Below are 21303 nucleotides of genomic sequence, written 5' to 3' on the forward strand. Positions count from 1 at the left end.
ACAAGACAAAAATACTGTGCAAGATATTCATTTTAACAATGTGTGCAACATGTAATGCCATCACTTCATCAATTGAAGACTTTCTGCTCTGATTAAGGCCTTTTTAAGACACCCTGCAGAAACCCTGTATCTCAATGCTGCTAAAATATCACTGATCTGAACACATTTGGAAATACTGTTGAGATCCCTGGGCACTTTTTCTCAGGAGAAATGTCTGAGAAGCATCAGGTTTGCAGGTGAAATTGCAGTTTTAGAGTCCATAATCCAGCCCTGAACCACTTGAAAGCATCTGAACTCTGGTCTGTTCTTCTCTCTTTCCTGACTCGTGCTTTCTGCCCGCATTGTGCAGCTGTCTGAGCTGGCGTCCCTCCCCTGACAATCTGCTCTTTAATAGCTGATGTCAGGGTACATTTCCTATGGCACTGGACTAGAACAGAGAGATGGAGGCGTCCCTGTCACACACACGCGGCTGCTGACTCATCTTCTCATCTACAGCGACTCTCTCTCTGCCCTCTGATCGTCTCGGGCATCACATCAGAGGACGGCAGCATGACCACACTCTCTCTCTCCCTCAGATAGCCGCCATTTGTGGTGCTGCTGTCTTACTGAGTAGATGTCATTTTCAGCTCTGACAATTTCTTACCTATGTTCCAATTTTTTTTATTTATTTTTTTATTTGTACATGTCTGTGGCACCGCTAGATCTGCAGGTGCTGTAGTGTCTTTTTTCTAGCCTCAAATGTTTTAGATGCACCAGGGTAAAGAAAGTAAATCAGCTTTCACTTTCAATAATGGTTCACTTAGTAATTAGTTCAACAAAGTTACTACTACTACTACAAATAATAATAATAATAATAATAATAATGTAAAACACTTTTCTAGGGACTTTAAAAAATATAAAAACCACATCTAAACAAAACAAACCCTTGCAGCCTATGCATGCAAACACAGGACAGCAGAACGCAAGCATGTGCACAGAAGTTTTGTCTTTTGTTTTTTAAAATATTCATTTTTGTGAAGTATTAAATAATATTTTTAAAATTATATATTTTTATAGATGTATATACAATTTGTTTAATTGTATGTTTATATAAATATGTAATATGTTCAATAAAAATAACAATATAAATATTTTACATAAATAATATTTACATTTACATATTTACATACAAATACATCAATATATTTCTCTATGTTACAAATATATAGTTGTATGAAATTATTATGCTTTTTATATAATACTTTTTTATAATACAAATTCTTCTGCTATATAAAAAATGTTAAAATAAATAAAATATATTATCTATCATCATATATATTTACACATTTATTTATTTATATATATGTTTATTTATATATTTTTTTTTTCATTTTGCTCATATATATATACACACACACACACACACACACACACACACACACACACACACACACACACACACACACACACTTTGATTCTTATAGTGAAGACTGAAAATTAATTATTAAAAATGAATAAATACAGAAACTAAAAGTACAAATACCAACAATATATCAGTATCTCTGCCATAAAGTATACATATATTGCATATATATTTTTTGCAAGGTCCAAAGCAACTTTTATGCTGAAGTTTAGCACGACCTTTACAGATAAGCCCCAAGCTAAGAAATTCATTACGAATGCAGTGACATCGAGGTGGAAGGTAACAGATACCTCCAAAGTATGTAGTATTGCATACATATTCTCCTCCCACACATTATTCACTTCCCAGCCCTGACAAATGACTGTTATTTAATAAGAGAAAAAAGAAAACCTTGAATAAAACACATTAAATAGCCACTCCAAAAGAGCAGACAATGTCACGCGCTGCTATCTGCTCTCTGAAGCCGCCCTATTAGTATCTGAGCCTCTGCTATTCATTATATGCGGCAAATAAACTCTAGATAATGCAGGTTTCAGCCGCCCCCACAATTCATCTCTCTGACATCTATGCACATTAATATTCATTACAGAGTGGCATTTTGACAAACAAATGCCCAGCTCGACGCAAATGCTGGGAACGGGAGAGAAGCGTTCGGGTGTGATGCTGTGTTCGGTATGATGTGGCGTGATTTATCGGGAGGTTTCTGGCCCTGCGTGATCATGTACTCAACTGGGTCACGGTGCCCTTCTTTATTCGCAAGCTTTATTAATGCAAACAATACACCGGCTCGATTAGTTTTCTGATAACGGAAGAGGTAGGTCACCGATCCGTGCCTTTCCATTCCAAAGATACAAAGGAGGGATGACTTAAATAAATTGCACCCTCTGAAGATAGGGTCGTTTATTTGCATGTGGTGCATGTGTTGTTTTAGCACCATTCGCTAAAAAAAAAATATGCAAATTGCACAGCGCAAATGTATACAAAAGACCTATGGTAAATGCAGTGTGTGCATGGTGCAAAACCCAACTTTGAGTACTAAAGAGTGTAGGATGCAGCAGACTACAGTATCATGATCTTACATACTTAATGTGACTCTACAGCATCACTCCACAACAGCACCAGGCTTATGATTAAGGCATAGTCGGTAATGAGTCTCATTTACAAAGAAAGGACACAGAAAATAATAATAAAAATACTTAATTTAAATGCAGAATATTCTTATTTTAGCACATTTAGTGCCTGGTTAAACTGGATAGCCATGAAGTCAAAAAGATGATTCATATAGCTGCAAGTAAATAAAGTACTGCAGAAGATAAAGCTGTACTTACTGCAAGGAATAGTCCACCCAAAAATTAAAATTTGATTTGAATATACTTACCATCAGGCCATCCAAGATGTAGACGAGTTTGTTTCTTCATCTGACTTGGATAAATGTAGCATTGCATCACTTGCTCACCAGTGGATGCCCTGCAGTGAATGGGTGCCGTCAGAATGAGAGTCCAAACAGCTGATAAAAACCTCACAATAATCCACAAGTAATCCACACCACTCCAGTCCATCTTAAGCTGTTTGTAAGAAACAAATCTGACAATGAGACGTTTTTTAACTTAAATATGAGTCCTCTATCCATAATATTGCTATCCTCAGTGAAAAAGTTGTCTTGTCTGAATCAGGAGTGAAATATGCACAGATCAAGTGCTGCAAGCGAAAATAGTCCAAAACAGCTCTAAACCAATATGTGGGTGGATTTTGATGTGAGATGGACTTTTTCACTGGAAGAAGATTTGGACTTGCATTTTGAACAGAAACAGGAAGTTTAAAACGGCTTATTGGTGGATTTGTTTCTTACAAACACACAGTTTTAGGCTTCATAAGACATTAATGATGGACTGGAGTGGTGTGGATTATTGTGATGTTTTTATCAGCTGTTTGGACTCTCAGCTGTTTGACGGCACCAATTCACTGCAGTGAATTGCTACATTTGTCTCTTGCAATGAAGAAACAGACTTATCTACATATTAGATGGCCTGAGGGTGAATACATTTTCAGCAAATTTACATTTAAACACTATTCCTTTGAAAAAAAAAATGCAGAAAAAAATGTTTCATCCACATGCATTTTGCAATTATGCTCAGTATTCGTTGTTTGCAGTATTTTTAACTATATGAATAATCATTTTGACTTTAATAAGTAAAGTTAAAATGGAAAAAGAGCCAGATGTGTTGCAAAAGAATTGCCACCACAAATGTTTTACAGATAAAAAATCATGTTTCGTTTACATGAAATGGGGTTCTTTTGCAATTAAATACAGCTTTGGCTTTTGCAGTATTTTATTCCACTGAAAGACTGCATGCAAAACCATTGCAACTGTTTAGTGAACTCACCACAAAGTGTTGACAAGAACAACTGTTGGTGACAAAAACGTGTTGTTACGAAAAGCATAATGCACACAGAACACGAACTGCAAACACTAGTGCATCTTTTGTGTTTGTGTTTGGTGTTGCATCTACGAGTCCAAACAAACTGCATTTCCTCTGGCTCATAGGGATGGGGCATTGCTTTATAAGACAATAATGGCTTGTGGAGGAGCGTCTCTCTGACTTCAGGCTACACTTTTGCCTTAAAATGCCACAAATTAGATTACACCAGGTGTTTTAGTACAAATAGGCATTTTCATTGGGCAAGCATGACTGCTGGGCCTAAACAAGCAGAACAAAAAAGAGTGAAGTAAATTATTGGTTCCAGACATGTGTTGAGTGCACCTAATTCCACAAAGTGCTTACATACACAATTTTGTGCCCTGAGACTCCAGCAACCTGATCCAGCTGTAATCCTGCAGAGAATATAGCCAACCCCTGGACCGCTAACAAACACACAGGAGGATGCTGTTTGCTTTGGATCATCTGAAACTGCAGTATGAGTTATATTGAACCATCAGAGTGATATGTATAACTTCACTGTACTGCAGAAGAATATCAAGATCAGGAAAGGTCAATGAAAACCAGAACCTGAAGTGGGCGTCATGCTATTTTCCACTGGTGCACATAAACATGAAGTACTGTACTGGTGCAACAGCAACACAATTACTGCAAAACGCTTGCCTAGGACCAAAATTATGGCCTTTAAGTTGATTCTTGGAAAATATTTCTTGTTTCCAGTTCAGAGAGAAATCTTTGTGACAGAAATAGAAGAGGAGGTCAACTCTTGTCCAGGGAAATCTGATGAATGTTTCTTCTGTAGCACAAAACAGCAATAAATAGCTGAACTCTAACAGATTCGTACATTTTTCTGAGTGCACTTTGTGCGTGCAAAACTTGTCAATACCATGCTGGGTGGTTTCTAGGTGGTTTCTTACTGACACAAGTAACCCTCTGTTCAATATGATATTATGGGCCCAATTGCAAGAAAGTATACAGTATACATCTTGCAACGAGCAGATGGTCTTTAGATATGGCTCAAAAATAAATGCATGGTCACATGCACATCTCATGAGCAAAATCCAGGCATTTCAGTGGCAATTGGCGCAATGAAGAATTTTGCCTAATTGAGTTTCCTGTGGAAAGAATTTCCTCTTCTCTTTCCAAATTGAAGTCTGGTGAACTTTGACACACGCATTTGCAATGCTAACCAATCCGTTGTTAAGCCTGACGTCACACACCACTGTTTCTGTCCAAATGCTCTATTAGATGCCAAAGCAAACCAAAAACATGGTGCTAACATTCACTAACTGTGTGCTGTAACCCTACCGAAAAATCATGATCTTAATCTTTATCTCCATTGCAGATTTTTTTTAAATAAATCATAATTTATTTAGAGATTATTTATTTGCTAGCCAGCAGAATAGCTTTGGATGTTTAATTTGTTATTTATTCCTGTATCATTCATCTTGACCCATTTTGTGCCAAGTAACAGTAACTGTGACCACACCTTATTTCTATGACTTTTTTTTTTTTGTTGTTGTGCTGTTTTATTGTCTGCCAATCTTTATTAATGTATTCATATTACTTAGTTTTGTTTACATGCACTGTGTTTGCATGATTTTTTATTAACTACTGTATATGAATCATCATTTCAACTCCAATAATTATTTTGCTAAGGTTACAGGAAAAAATAATGCAACTGTTGCAACAGCTTTCTTTCACCTGTGAAATTTTGACGAGCAAAATTAAACCTGACTGCATCTTCTTTGCCATTTTATAGTCCACCATTCTTTGAAAAAAAAAAAAAAAATGTTTTATTTACATGCATTATGTATACAGTATTTTTTATTAACTATATAAATAATTTTGTCTCCAATAAGATGCAGGTTCTTTTGCTGGGATTGCACGCATGCATGCATGCAAAAAATTATTGTTTTGCTAAGCAAAAATAAATGTGACCACAGCTTTTTGTCATTTTAATGTCTTTTTTTTTTTTTAATTTAGGATGTTTATACGCATTGTGTTTGCAGTATTTTTAATAACACTATAATTACTTTGTCTCTAAAAAGACAGGTTCTTTCACTGAGATTGCATGCAAAATTGTTGCAACAGCATTCTTTGACCTGCAAAGTTTTGTTGAGCAACATTAAACATAACTAAATCTTTATTTATTTATTTTTTATCATCTGCTTTAAAAAATAACTGTTCACAGCACACATCTGTATCATGTTTGCCACAAACAGTTCAAGATGAGTTGCACACTGAAATCTAACACTTTAGGGTATGAGCAGCAATCATGAGCAGCAATAATAGCGATGCTTGTAAACATGAGATAACGTTTCTCCTTTTACCTTGTCTGTCAGTGATGCTGGCTGCTGTAGCGGGAGAGAGGCCCTTAGGCGGCTCCTTGTTGGTATTTTCCTTGGTGACCAGGGAACTCTTGTGTTTGAGGCATTTCGGAGCATCCAAGCATTTCAGCTTCTTGGCATGTTTGGTGCCTTTGTAGTGGGCCAATGCCTGGCTCTAGGAAACACAAAACAGGCCGACCCGTGGAGAGGGCCAGCCGGATCGGGTGTTAGCAACAGCAGACAGCGGCAAAGAAGCTCTGAGCCATGAGCAAACAAGCTGCTGGAAGCAGTGCTGCAATGTGGCACACTCGCATTTTGTCGACATCAAACCACCCATCTGTGAGGATGAAGGTCACATGACACCCATCTTCAATGCAGCTCTCATTATGAGAAAGCCTGCTTGTTTGTGAATCTTATATTTTCCAGTGTCTTTGTGCTTCACCTGTATGTGTTGAATGTCTGGATCTGCTCCAAAAGCTAATGAGCTGCCTACATACAGGTATATGCAGCATTTTAAGGCATGGTAGGCGTGCAGCGCTATAATGCATTGTGGAAAAAAATATCACTAGAACAATTCGCTTCTTCGTTTTATGCCTATTCAATGTTTTCATCTGCCAATATAATAGTAATGTCTTCTATAAATCAATAAATATTGATTAACCGTGATTCATTTCATGATTTTGCATACTTTAATTGCATCATTCAAACAGCACAGACTTCTGTGAATAAGGTGCAACCTATAAAGAGCTGGAAAGAATGACAATGACTTCAATTAAACATTCACAATGTTAATTTGGCGTATTTAGCGCCTGCTTAAACTGAATGATTAACTAATCAGCATATCATGTAATTAATTTGACTATCAGTTTCAGCTGATTGACAGTGATTCATTCTGATTCATTCATTTCTAAGGTTTATATAGTTTAACAATTGACAATTTTACCTAATATTAATGCATCTCATGCATATGTATTAAATTATAACCTCAGTAGCATTTTGGAGTCTGCTTGCTTGATTATGGTGGTTTGATTTCAGTCAGGATTTTCCCTTAGAAAGCAGCTCCCTATGAAGGCAGTAGACAGCAAGCAGTTCACTAGGTTTTTGGCCTAGTCTCTTTGAGTAATGGTATGGAATAAAGAGTCTGACAGAGAAGAAAAGAATGGCCTCTCTCAGTCGTCCGTGTGTGAGGTTATTATCCCGTATGACACAGAGCCATACATAAAACTTCCAGCTCATCGTGGCTGACTTGGTGGGAAACAAATCTTTTAATATCTGCGGGCACAATGTAGGTAGCTTCAAACGCTCTGTGCCATTTGCTTTCACCTTCAAACAAGATTTATTACAGCTCACTTGGACCGGGCCATTCACAACGTCTTTCAGTTGGCCTTGTTTACCTCAGCGCTAACTCCTGGACGCCTGTCTGACATTGCTAGCAGTGGGGAGGATACTATCAAGAGACAGCCAAATGCTTCTTTGAATAAATAAGGCAGTCGTCGACATCACTGGTGCAAAACCAACTAAATAAAAAGGTACATAAATGATAACATATAAATTACAATAAATTATACTTACAATAAAAATCCAGAATTATATTTTTGTCATTAACTTAGAAAACAACAACAAAAAATTATATAACAATACATTAGAAATATAACAAATAAATGAAATAAATACAATTTCTTAATTAATTAAATCCAAAAAAAAAAAAAATGAAATAAACATAAAAGTAAAAATAATGATCAACATTTATTATCATTTTATAAATTACTATTTAAAAAAATGCCTATGGTAAGTTAGTCAAAATAAATATATAAATAAATACAATTCAATAATAAATAGAAATTGATAAATAAATATAAAAAGTTACAATAATTATATTTAATTTAATAATTATATATATTTATATATATTGATATATATATATATATATATATATATATATATATATATATATATATATATATATATATATATATATAAAACTGCATTTTGCATTATTTTCCAAGGCGAGTTAGTTAGAAAATAAATAAAGAATAAAAATATTTAAAAAGTTACAATAATAATAAATAATTAAATTTCTATTTAATTTAATAATTACATTGGTAAAACTTGGTAAAACTGCTGTTTACCTGCCAAAGCTGATTTTTACACACTTTGGTAAGCATTCAATTCAGACCTTGCTAACAATATATTTCATACTCACATTCTTCTCACGACTTATTTCTTTACAATACCAGCTTGCTTGCCAGAGAGGTAATTTTGTAAAGACATTAAAGGCAGATATACCTTTATGAAAAGCAATACGACGTCATGACGGATCAGACTCCTTTTGATATATTGTATTTGTACAAATAGCAGTGCGGGATATGGATCATAATCATATAGATTTATATCAGGGGGGTTTGTAAATAACACATCATTTGAGCGCGATAGTGTTATGAAAACGGCTTTAACACCATGATAAATGGGATGTTTCCCGACACCTTCCAGCTATTCGCTTCATCGACCAATCACAGGGGAGAATGCAGTGACACAGATAAATGTCATGTGCAATCTGAGCTGCAATCAAGCATTCATTAAACGCACGACACGGAAGAGCTGGCACTGTGACGGCCGAGAGCTGACGCCCGATGAGGAGGAAGTCAGTCTTACCCCATGAGCCTTTAACTAAGATGGGCACCTGCAATGGGACACTGTTAAATGACGCTATCAATCAATCATGGGAAAAGCAAATTAGAGCCACAGCCAGTGTTTGGCAGGGAAAGAGCAAAGCTCTTTAAAAAACTAACTAGGTTTTCTTTCCCCTGCCATTTTATACTGTATTTATAATTCATACGCCCTGAAGAATCCATAACCAAGTGTCTCATATTTATGTGAGTTACAAATACACATGCTAGGGTCTAAACTGCCAGTATGTTCAAAATAAATAATATAAAAAGTTATTAAAAATAAATAAAAACAATTATAAGTCATTAGAGTTTTTTTAAATGATAATTCATTGTAAAATAAAATTTAAAAAAAGACATGTGAGTAACAAAGACAAAGGTGCTAGTCCAGAACTAACATTTTGGCAGTAAGAAAAAAACTAAACTAAAATGAAATAATGTTAAATAAATAAATAAATAAATATAAAAAGGTACAATATTTATAAATAATAAATCTAAAACTTAATATATATATATATATATATATATATATATATTATAAACTGAGAGAGAGAGAGAGAGAGAGAGGTATAGTAATTAATAAATATAAACATAATAAACATAAAAATAATAATATTATAAATACTATTTAAAAAAAAAAAGGCACGCATGCTGAGTAAAAAAGACATGCATACTAAGCTTCAGAACTAACTTTTTGGCAGTAAGTTGGGGTGGGGGAGGTAAATAATATTAAATAATACATAAATACAAATATACAATAAATACAAAAAGGTAATAATTATAACAACGATTGTAGATAATTCTAAATAAAAATATTGTAATTTATAAATAATAATAATAATAATAATAAAAATGAAACAAAGCATGACAGTGAAGAGCAGCCACTGTGATGGCCAAGCCTTTAACTAAGATGGGCAACAGTAATGGGACACAGTTAATGACACTATCAATCAATCACGGCAAAAGCAAATTAGAGCTACATTCTCTGTGCTTGGCAGGCAAACAGAAAAGCACTTCAAGAACTAACTAGGTTTTCTCTCTCCCACCATTATAAAATGTATTTATAATTCATATGCCCAGAAGAATCCATAACCAAGTGACTCATATTCAAATAGACCTCTGGCGATAATATATATAAAAACCAAATGTCATTTTCAAGAGTCGCCTGACACGCCTGGCTGGACTCTGTAACTCTCCAGAAGCCATTTAATTTTTTAAAATGTGCTGCATAAAAGCTTCCCGGGCTCAGATTGGAGCTGATTGGAAGCTGGAGCACAAATGGCCAATGATAATGAGGTTTTGCTGAGCATACAGCGTGATTTGAATGCATAACGCTCTCTATGATTGGCTGCTGGAGAGCTACAGGGCATGCGATTGGTCAACAGCAGCCCCGCCCACTCATCCTGTCACACGGTCCAGACGGATGCGCATAATGAGCTGTGATTACTGTTTGATAGGCCTATTACAGCTTAATATCTGACAGTGACGGTGTAAATGACCACCTAATACCGGGGAGATGGGAAATGCTATTATGATTATTTTTGCTTTATTTTTTGATTATTTATGCTATTAGGATTTTTTAAAGTAATCCTATTTGGATTAAATGCCTCTGATGAAAGCATGGCACGTAGGAACAAGTATGGATGAAGGACAGAAAATAAAATTGTCCTCCAGGCCATTTCAAAGTCATCCTCAATGAATCGGATGTGTCAGTGGATGATCTACAGTCTGAGCCTAATAGATGGCTGGAAGTATGACGATATATAATGTATGACAGTAGAAATGGATCAAATATATGAGCAGGACTTCCTTACTTGCTTTACACACAGTGTATTGACATTTTAGTTCTCTACTGCATATAAGGCTGGGTAAAGATATCAATTTCCAAAACGAATGACTTTGGTTCTTTATAGTGAACCAAAAACACGTGTGGCCTGATTCCTGAAGCGAATGACTCTTATATGAGAGGTTATTTTTAGTTCATCAATACAGCGCAACCAGAGTAGTCAGATTCTCAAAACAAATGACTCATAGTTTGGTTCTTTTTAGTGAATCAAACACATACAATGCAACCAATGTTGTCCAATTCACAAAACAAATGACTCTTATGAGCTGGTTCTTTTTAGTGAATCAAACACATACAGCGTGACCAATGTTCTGTTGACCAACAGTTCTATTTAGTGAATTAAAAACATACACAGATTCTCAAAACAAATGACTCTTATAATTTGGTTCTTTTCAGTCAATCAAATACAGTGTGACCAATATAGCACGATTCACAAATGACTCTTATAAACTGCTTCTTTTTAATGAATTACAAACATACAGTGTCAGCAATGTAGTCAGATTCTCAAACAAACAACAACACCAACAACAACAACAAAAGACTCTTCTAATTTGGTTCTTATCAGAGAATCAAACACATTATGTTATGATCAATTTAAACTGATGACTCTTATGAACCAGTTCTTTTTAGTGAATCAAACACATACAGTGTGACCAATGTAGTCCAAATTACAAACAAATGACTCATGAACCTGTTCTTTTCAGTGAACCAAAAACATATGGGGCAACCAATGTCAGATTCTCAAAACAAATGACTCTTATAATTTGGTTCATATTAGTGAATCAAATACATACAGCGTGACCAATGTAGTATGAATGACAAAACAGGTGATTCTTATGAACCAGTTCTTTTTAGTGAATCAAACACATACAGAGTGACTAATGTAGTCCAAATCACAAACAAATGACTCTAATTATTTTTTATCCAGTGAATTAAAAACATACAGTGCAACCAATAAAGTCAGAAAAAAAAAACCTTTTTTAGTGAATCAAATACAGTTGTCAGTGTAGTATGATTCACAAATGACTCTTATGAACTGGTTCTTTTTAGTTGATTAAAAACATACAGCGTGACCAATGTAGTCAGATTTTCAAATCGAATGACTCTTATAGTTTGGTTCTTATTAGTGAATCAAACACATACTGTGTGACCAATGCAGTACGATTCACAAATCATTCTGATGAACTGGTTCTTTTTAGTGAATTAAAAACACCGTATGACCAATGCAGTCAATTCTCAAAATAGATGACTCTTATGAACCAGTTCTTTTTATTGAATCAAACACATACATTGTCTAACCAATGTAGCAGAAACTCACAAAACAAATGACTCTTACAAAGTGATTCTTTATAGTGATTCAAATATATACAAAATGACCAGTGTAATCTAAATCATAAAACAAATTCATCTTTTTTAAACGTTGTCTTGTTTGATGAATGGTTATGGTTAAAGAAAGACAGTACAGTGGTTTGAATCAGTCTGAAACACTGCCCTGTATAATTTACAGCATTAGCAGCGAGAGAAAAATTAGTTCTTGTAAGCAAAATGTCCTGCAGTCTACCAAAAAGAATCAGAATCAAACCGAGCATTTGTGAATCAATTTTCTTCATTTTTCAAATATTTCTTTAAAAAAAGCATCATGAGGTTAAGTGAATAATACCAGAAATGCCAGTAATGTTTGGATACTTTATTATATTACATTGACTGCATTGCATAATTACATCTGTACTTTTCTACGGCAGCTTTAGGCGGGAATATCAGGGTCATGGTGAACAAAACTCACCTGTGAGTTAAACCTCAGCTGGCACACGCCGCATGAGACAGCTTTTCTTTTAGAGGAGGCTGGAGCGCTGAGCGTGTGATGCAAAACAGCTTTCTGAACGGGGTCCATCTGAGGAGAGGAGAGAGAACAGAAAAGACATTTTTTTACCCTCATTCACTCGCACTGAATGTCAACTCTGTTACCCATCGGACTGCGTGATAAAAACGTCGCCCCCGGCGGCTTCACCAGAAACACGACTTGTGGTTGTGGACCGAACACGTTAAATGCCAACGATTTTCACACACTCTTCAATCAGTGCAACAGGAAACAGGAGGGGAAAACAAACTCCACCAAGGATTTCATAAGAACCCAAATCAAAATGATACACTCAGAAAGGTCTGCTGAAATTACAGCAGCTCGCATGTGTAGTTATGTATCTCGTATGAGTGACAGATTAGCATTGGATTCTACTTTCGTAGAAAACACAAAAAGAGAAGATTAAAGTACAATTAAATATACTAGTTTATATGATAATGTTTAGTTCAATATGCATATTCAGAGTTTTGCTATACAAAAAAAGGTACTTTAAATAAAAATTTAAATATTGACAGACACATATGTATATGTAATAAACTGGTTCTTTCAAAGTCAAAGTCAAAGTCTGCTTTATTAAATCACTTTATAGTGAATCAAAAACATACACAGTGCAAACAATGCAGTCCGATTCATGAAACAACTGACTCTTGAACAAATTATTTTAGTGAATCAAACACATACAGTACAGTATAGAAAGACAAATGTAGTTTGATTGCTGAAACAAATGACTGCAATGAGCTGAGATTTTTCTTTAGTATTTAAAAAATAATAATAAAGACTAAAAATAAAAATACAGAATCTTATGAATCCCATCTCCTCTGTTGTTTATCAGAGTCAGTCTAATGTCAAATTGAGGCTCAGTGAAACAGGATATGACATCATTGGGGTAGTCTTTGGTGTGCTGAGAGCATCTCGGTCTTAGATGAGCTTGTGAAATTACACTGAAGCTCTCAGCTACTGCCTGCTGCATTCATTTGTCCATCCATCAGATAAGCGTCCGCCTCCTGCCTTCGTCTCCTCAGACTGATATACGGGTGTCTGGCCGCACGCCTATCGCTATCTCCTCTGATGTCTGTTCTGTGATGGTTCAACAACTTGAACCTGCTGCAGACAGATGTCAGCCCAGCCGCCGGTGTTACACAAGCAGAAAATCACTTTCGATTCACGATCGTCTTCTGCGGCCAGCTGTAGATGAGGCTCCTAAATCAATTCCACTTTAAGCCCCAACAAGTGACACGCAGTTTAGAAACCTGATACGCACTTCTTTATTAGACGACACCAGGCCAATCAGTCGCAGTAAGTTATGGTCTGATGTCAATTGAGTACGAATCCATGCCATATTGGTACCACATGTTCATGTTTGAAATGAGCATGAAAAATTGCTGGGCACCGTATCTGAAAAAGTTACATAATATAATTGCGGCATAACTCTCAAAAAGAGGACGAGATGGCACTTAAAAACAGCAAAATGGGTGCAAGTTTTGGAGAACATCCAGCTGGCCTGCGAAGGACTGCTGGGAAATTGAAGGACTCAGAGGAGGACGTGCAAACAATGCAGGAAGTGAGCGAGAAAAAGAGAAGAGAGAAAAGAAAAAGAGACAAACCATCTGTGCACGGCAATGACCTCGCGCTCCAAACACGCCGGGGTTGAGCGAGGAAACGCTGCTTCTCATTCAAAGCATTTACATGCACAATAAAAACCTGATAACCATCAAAAACAACTCATTAGAAAAGCTTAACAACGCAAGGACAACTGTAAAAACCTCGCTTACGTGATACTTTGAAATCGCCAGGGTTTTCTAGGATTTTGGCGTCAAAGCAAAAACATGCACACAATGAAAAACAGAGTTTCTGCAGGTCAAATTTACAACTTTTAAAGATCTTTTTAGGACCAAATAAAGAAAATGAAGAAATAAATTAAATGTAACACAATACATGGTCTCTTAAAGTAAATGGCTTGCATTAGCAATGCTTCAAAGTTTAAAAATACAACTACAATAGATCTCCAAAAATAGACCCCCCCCCCCCAAAAAAAAGAAAACATATGGCCTGAATATCTCTGCTCCCACTAAATCACTTTTACTGTACCTTCTTCTTCTTTTTCATCTTCTTCTTCTTTTTTATTTGTCAAATCGTAACAGGTTAAAACAAATTTCCTCTTTTACTGTACCTTCTGATCACACTGCCTGATTTAAGAATGTTTAGATTTTTTGTATCTGAAAGCAAGACAAAAATATTGAGAAAGATATATATATATACCAGTTACATTCAATTTTGATTAAAGACTCAACAAAAATGTTTTTAAAAATAAAACATATGCACAGATGAGTCTCTCACAATATGATCAATAACATCCATTTTGAAATTTGAATTGAATTCCATTTTTATTCAAACTAAATAAAAAGGGTGAATTTTGACTTTAAATGTGCAAAACACAAATGGCAACATCAGAGGTCTGTCATAATCACTGAATTTGTCTCAAATTAAAGTGCTTAATGTGGCGCACATTTATTTGATGGTTAAATTTCAGTATATTGTTTCCATACGGCGACCTTTTAATACAAACTACTGATCAATGGGCATAAAAGCTTTACTTTTACGACTTCACTTGTTGTTTTTCTAAACTGCTTTAAGGGCAACCTCACAAATGGTCTCTGAAACATTATGAGCCCTACAGCATTCTGATGTATATAATTCATGTTCAAATGCCCAAATCTGGTTTGCTCCCGAAGGAAGTGGAACCTCAAAATCTCCAGGATGTCAAGATATTCAAATTCGTCTTAAATCAGCCCCCTGCTGCCCACTGACAGACGTGAGACATTTCTTGACGTGCAGCATCTTAACGCACCACAAACATGTCAGTGTGTGAGTGTGAACCTCCTGCGGTGCACTTACTCATCCTCCTTATCAGACTGTCTCCTCTCATTCCTGCAAACACTGTGATTACAGCTGACGGGACACCACCTCTGCTGCCCTCGGCGACAGCGGTTCACATCACTCTGACGGAAACCAATGACTGAGCATTTCATGAGACATTTATGGAGTATCATTCATAAATTAGAAATAAACAAGTAAATATCTACTTTATGCTTTCTTGTATTGTTCAAACCTTTTTTTTCTATGGAACATAAAAAAAAGTCTTCTTTTTTAAAATTAGTTCTTTAAGAATTTTTTCTAATGAAAAAATAAAATAAAGACAAACTACACTACTGTTCAAAACTTTGAGGTTAGTAAAATTAAAGAAAATATATACTTTTATTAATCAAGGATGCACCGAATTGATCAAAAGAGACCGCAAAAGGCATTTATAGTGTTAGAAATGGTTTCAATTTCAATTAAATGCCACTCTTTTGAACTTTCTATTTATCAAATGAGCCTGAAAAACATGTACAACAGTTTCCACAAAAAAAATATAAAGCAGCACAACTGTTGTCAACATTGATAAAAATCAGAAAAAATAATCAACAAATTAAAAAGAATACTACAAAGAATCATGAAGCAGCATGTGAGTAATAATGCTGAAAATTCAGCTTTGCATTACAGGAATAAATTCCATTTTAAAATATATTCAAACAGAAAACAGCTATTTTAAATTGTAATAATATTTCACAAATTTTTTGACTGTTTTTTGATCAAATAAATACAGCCTTGGTGAGCAGACTTCTTTTGAAAACATTAAAAAAATCTAACCAACCCTAATCAGTGTACATATATAGTATTTTAGCATTTAAAAATTATTTTATTTAACTAAAACAAGCGATCAATTATTCAAAAGGCCTATTTTAAGAATTATAGAGTTCCATGGGCAGATTTGTAATCAATGTATGAATCAGTATGTGAACTGCTAAGCTGCATGACTCTGCATGAAATTAAACTCTTGCTTTTATAAATGCATCTACTGGACAAGCCTTTATAAGGGATCCGCCCTGGTGGTAAACAGATCAGCACAACTTGCAAAGTGTTTATTCTGTAGAAACAAAGCGTGAGAGAAAACATAGACTGAGTTATGATGACCGAATCCAGCCGCGGCCAACACCAGCCTCGCTTACCATTAACTAAAGTGGGATAAATGACCTGTCAGAAGCAATACCAGCTCTTATGTTTTTCCCAATTACACTCCCACGTGTGTGAATCCCAGTCCCTGCGTCTATTGATTTTAACCGACGAAATTTACAATTTAGATCGGGATGAGGAGGCCAGGCCAGGATGATGAACACCACCACCTCCACCATGATAAAAAACATTAAAAAAATCACCCAGCAGTCCGCCGTTTTATTAGGAATCATCTACCCGTGAGACCCAGATAACATCCAAACAAGTCTGAGGGAAACATATTAAATATTGAACTGCTTATCTGACTTATTGCACACATAATGATGAGTTATGGCGTGTGCCAGAGGGCTGTAGCAAAAGAGAATTGAAATTAAATGAGATATATAAATATAAATCACAGTCCTCAAAGTGGAACATTAGGAGAAGCCTTAGAGAATGAAACAACGTCTGGGCCGACCAGACGTCACGCAGTTCCTTATTCTTAGTACTTCATAGTACACTGAATAACCTTTCATGTTGAAAGAAAGATCCAAAATGAGATATATTGCATGCACATTAAAATGTTTTCTCCTCGATAGATTATATAAGATAAAATGGAGAGCAAATACCTGGCTGTGGCCTAATGGTTAGAGAGTTGAACTTGTAACCCGAAGATCGCAGGTTTGAGTATCGGTGCTGGCAGGAGTTGTAGGTGGGAGGGAGTGAATGAACAGCGCTCTCTTCCACCCTCAATACCCATGGCTGTAGTGCCCTTGAGCAAGGCACTGAACCCCCAGTTGCTCCCCGGGTGCTGGATATATAGCTGCCCACTGCTCCGGGTGTGTGTTCACTTCTCACTGCTGTGTGTGTGCACTTGGATGGGTTAAATGCAGAGCACCAATTCTGAGTATGGGTTACCATACTTGGCAAATGTCATGACTTTCACATCAAAGTCTGCCATTAATAGTCAGAACTCAGAACTCAAATGTTTCTTATCAAAATCACCTAACATCAAATGATTTGAACTGCTAAACATATTTATATATTCCTAGCATATGTCAGTCATTGCCTTATTAGTTTTTATTTTTATGAGAAACATCTGAGACAAAGCCAATACATAAAAGAAATGTAAAGACATTAAATCTCTTGAGCAACATCTAAGCAATACAACACAGTCACATACCATACAATGCAAATATATGGGCAAAAACTATTATAAATTGTTTTTGTTAATTGAAATAAATCAGAAAAAAAAAATTAATAATAATAATAAATAAATAAATAAACATATTAGATGAAAAAACTTAAAATCACATTAAAAAATCAGGAATGTTGCCTGGGCAACTAACTAAAATAATACAAGTTATTAACTTAAAGTACTAAAAAAGCATATAGCAAAATTACTAAAATTGTAACTAAAATTAAAATGAAAACTGAAAATATAAAAATAAAAGCTAATTAAAATATTTTTAATAATTAAAATATTAATAAATACTATAATAGCATATACATCAATGTATTTAGCCTATCACTGATGTATTTTTATAGTTTTTAATTCATATTAAATTTCGTTTTATATATTTCGTTTTTTTATTTAAAAAAACTAAATTAATTAATAAATTAATAATTTTTTATTCAGCAAGGGTTAAATAAATGATAATAAATACATATTGTTACAAAATTGTGTGTGTGTGTGTGTGTGTGTGTGTTATTTTTAGTTATTTTGTTACGTCAACTTTAAACAAAAATGAGAAAATCTTGCCTTGGTTACTAGTTAAAATAAAAGTTTTTTTTGCATTAATTTTATATCAAGCAATACATTTTTTATGGTTTTAGTTTTAGTTAACAATAATAACCCTGATATAAATAAATCTGAATCTAATCAATCTTTCCATCTCATTAAGAGCATCTGAAACTTGGATGGTTGTGAGTAAACAAGTACTTGTATGTGACAGTAAACATGTTAAAACTTCTTAATTGCATGATATTTAACAGAGCTAGAAATCCACCATACGCAAACATGCCAAAACAGAGCCCTGTTTTCAATTCTGTGATTTGTTACGGTCATTTTGGCTTTCATGATGACTTTCAGTCTGGGAAACAACAGCTATAACGCTTTAAATAGAGATTTAGATGGCATACACACAAAGAGGTTCATCTAGCAAGAATTACTTTGTTTAGCCATGCACAATTGTAAATGAGTGGATTTTAATTGCACAAGATTGTAAAATAAGATGTTTAGATCAGCTATGTATTGGGCTTGGAACCACATTTTAAAGTTACTCAAATTGGATGCAAAAAAAAAAAAAGTATTTGTTTTGGATGCCTAAAGTGGTCATATGATGCAATTTCAGTTTTTCCTTTCTTTTTGGAGTGTTACAAGTTCGTGGTGCATGATGAAGATCTGTAAAGTTGCAAAGACTAAAGTCTCAAATCCAAAGAGATATTCTTTATAAAAGTTAAGGCTCTCCCACGCCCCCCCCTAAAACAGCTCGTTCTAACACACACTTTTGCCATCCAAATGTTGATGCAAAGAAAGAAGGCGTGGTTTCAGTAACACAGTTAGTGTTGAAGCAGTCATGTCAGGGAGATGCTGTGTGTATCTTGACGAAATCAAAAGAACTTTATTGGCCTTCTGAAAGTAGATGCATTTAGGAAGCTTCAAGATTACTTACAACAGAACAGCAATGCATTTTATGGACAACTGTTTTGTGAACCTAGGAGAGGAGGTCATTCTGACTTTGCTACGACAATCTGGTGCTTCTGAATCAGCTACTGTAAGTATGTTTTGTAATTAGTTTAAGTATTTGCTATTGATTGTTCAAATGCGGAGTTTTACCAATAGTATCTACGCATCGTGTGTGTGTGTGTGTGTGTGAGAGAGAGAGAAACAGGGTCACAGTGGAGTCAGCTGTCTTAACCGTCCGTGGCTTGTGTACTGCAAACACATACAAGCTTCATCACTGTGTCTGTCACGTGACTCTGTTCCCCTTTCAGGCTTGAACTGATGGTAAAACTAAGGACATTATCAACTGTCTTTACATTTATTTTGAGAGATGAAGCTTGCGATTATGGAAAGGGGCGTTACATTTCCTACAAGTGCTTGCGGCGATCAGCCAAATCACAATGCACTGGGTCAGCTGGCCAATCAGAGCAGACTGCACTTGTCGGAAGGAGGGACTTTGTAGAAAATGACGCATTTGAGAGAGGCGGGGCATAGAGGACCTACAATAATGTACAGTATTTGAAAAATATTAAAACATGTCAAAATATTCTGTAACTCCAAATACACAAAATAATGATCTTTAAAAAAGCATCATATGCCTCCTTTAAATGCACACACACAAAAAAAGAAAAAAAAAATCTGTGCCAGATATTCACTTAACAAAAAAAAAAAAAAAGAAAAAAAAAAAAGGTAGGCCTAAATGCAGTACTTGACTAGTCAAAATGTCCAAAATGCAGTAATCTGAAAGCGGACAGGATCTGGCCGCAGTGAAAAGAACAGCCCTGCAGGAGAAAGAGCACAGTCTCTTGAACTGAAAAAAGCACTCGCTGACAGATGGGAACAAAAAGCCGAGGCTGATGGGTAAATGGCCTTCGCAGCAGAAGCTTCTATTGAGGTGCTTGAGCACAACCTCTGCCCACACACACACAGACACAAAGACCTTCCTATCACACACCTGCTGCTCCAACAAACCCTTTCATTACGCAGCAAACGGGTGGCTCACCTCTCCACTGGTGCCTGCGGCTGCATGATTGTGATATGAGAGATGTACATATATGCACCGCAGACCAGAGTTTGGGAACATACTTTATAAATGGAGATTCCCAAGTTGCAAACGTGTCATTAACTAGACATTTTACTTAAAAAAAAAAAAAGAACAACCAATGAGAAAATATGTACACTACCATCCAAACAGTTTTTTTTTTTTTGGAAAGATATTAATACTTTTATTGAGCAAGGATGCATTCAGTTGATCAAATGTGACAATAAAGACATTTAAAATGTTACAAAAGTGTATTTCAAATTAATGTTTTTCTTTTGAACTTTCTATTCATCAAAGAATTCTGAAAAATAAACTGTATCACAGTTTCCACAAAAATATGAAGCAGCACAACTGTTTTCAACTGATAATAATCAGAAATGCTTGATTCTGAAGGATCATGTGACACTGAAGACTGGAGGAATGATTTTAACATACTGTATATTACAATAGAAAATTGCTATTTTAAAATGTAATAATATTTCACAATTTTACTGCAATTTTGATAAAATAAATGCATTTTTTAAATAATTTCCCAACCTCTAAGTGTAGGTTGGGACTTACACTTTGTGAGTGTATCAAGCCTGACTGAATTTTGAAAAATAAGAGATTCATGACAGAGGAAGGGCATACAAGATAAAAGATGATGAATACAAACAAGCAATAATCATGCACAATTAAACTAGGAAAATTTCTTCAAAAATACAATTTAGTACATGCTTGACCGATCTGCTCTATGCTCTCCTCAACTCAAGGATTATATAACCAGTATGCGTCTAACCTCCCAAACAGTGTAAATGCAGTACAGAGGTGGACTTATGGGTCTATTTTCATCTTTTCTAGCTCGAGGTCGAGCTTTCTGGAGCTGTTTATGCTTGTTATGAGAAGCTCTTGCCCACTTGTATCTTCATCTCCATCTCGATTCTCCTCTGTGAGTGGGGTTCGCACTGAACTCGTGTACCATAAT

General features: G+C 35.3%; 1 protein-coding gene across 6 annotated transcripts in view; it reads right to left on the reverse strand.

Moving 5' to 3' along the window:
* LOC109105501 (zinc finger protein 385D-like) overlaps positions 1–21303 on the reverse strand; it is a 59556-nt gene that overhangs the window by 18288 nt on the left and 19965 nt on the right. For all 6 annotated transcript variants that reach the window (XR_006162044.1, XR_006162043.1, XR_006162042.1 and 3 more), the window contains 2 exons: positions 12466–12573; positions 6174–6345 (listed from right to left, as the gene is read on the reverse strand). Coding sequence is in view for 3 of the 6 variants with exons in the window: in XM_042773224.1 (XP_042629158.1) it covers positions 6174–6345; positions 12466–12573 (280 nt within the window). In the remaining 3 variants the exon portion in view is untranslated. The remainder of the gene's footprint in view (positions 1–6173; positions 6346–12465; positions 12574–21303) is intronic.

Source organism: Cyprinus carpio, chromosome A16 (genome assembly GCF_018340385.1).
Source record: "Cyprinus carpio isolate SPL01 chromosome A16, ASM1834038v1, whole genome shotgun sequence".
In the NCBI taxonomy this organism is placed as follows: Eukaryota; Metazoa; Chordata; class Actinopteri; order Cypriniformes; family Cyprinidae; genus Cyprinus; species Cyprinus carpio.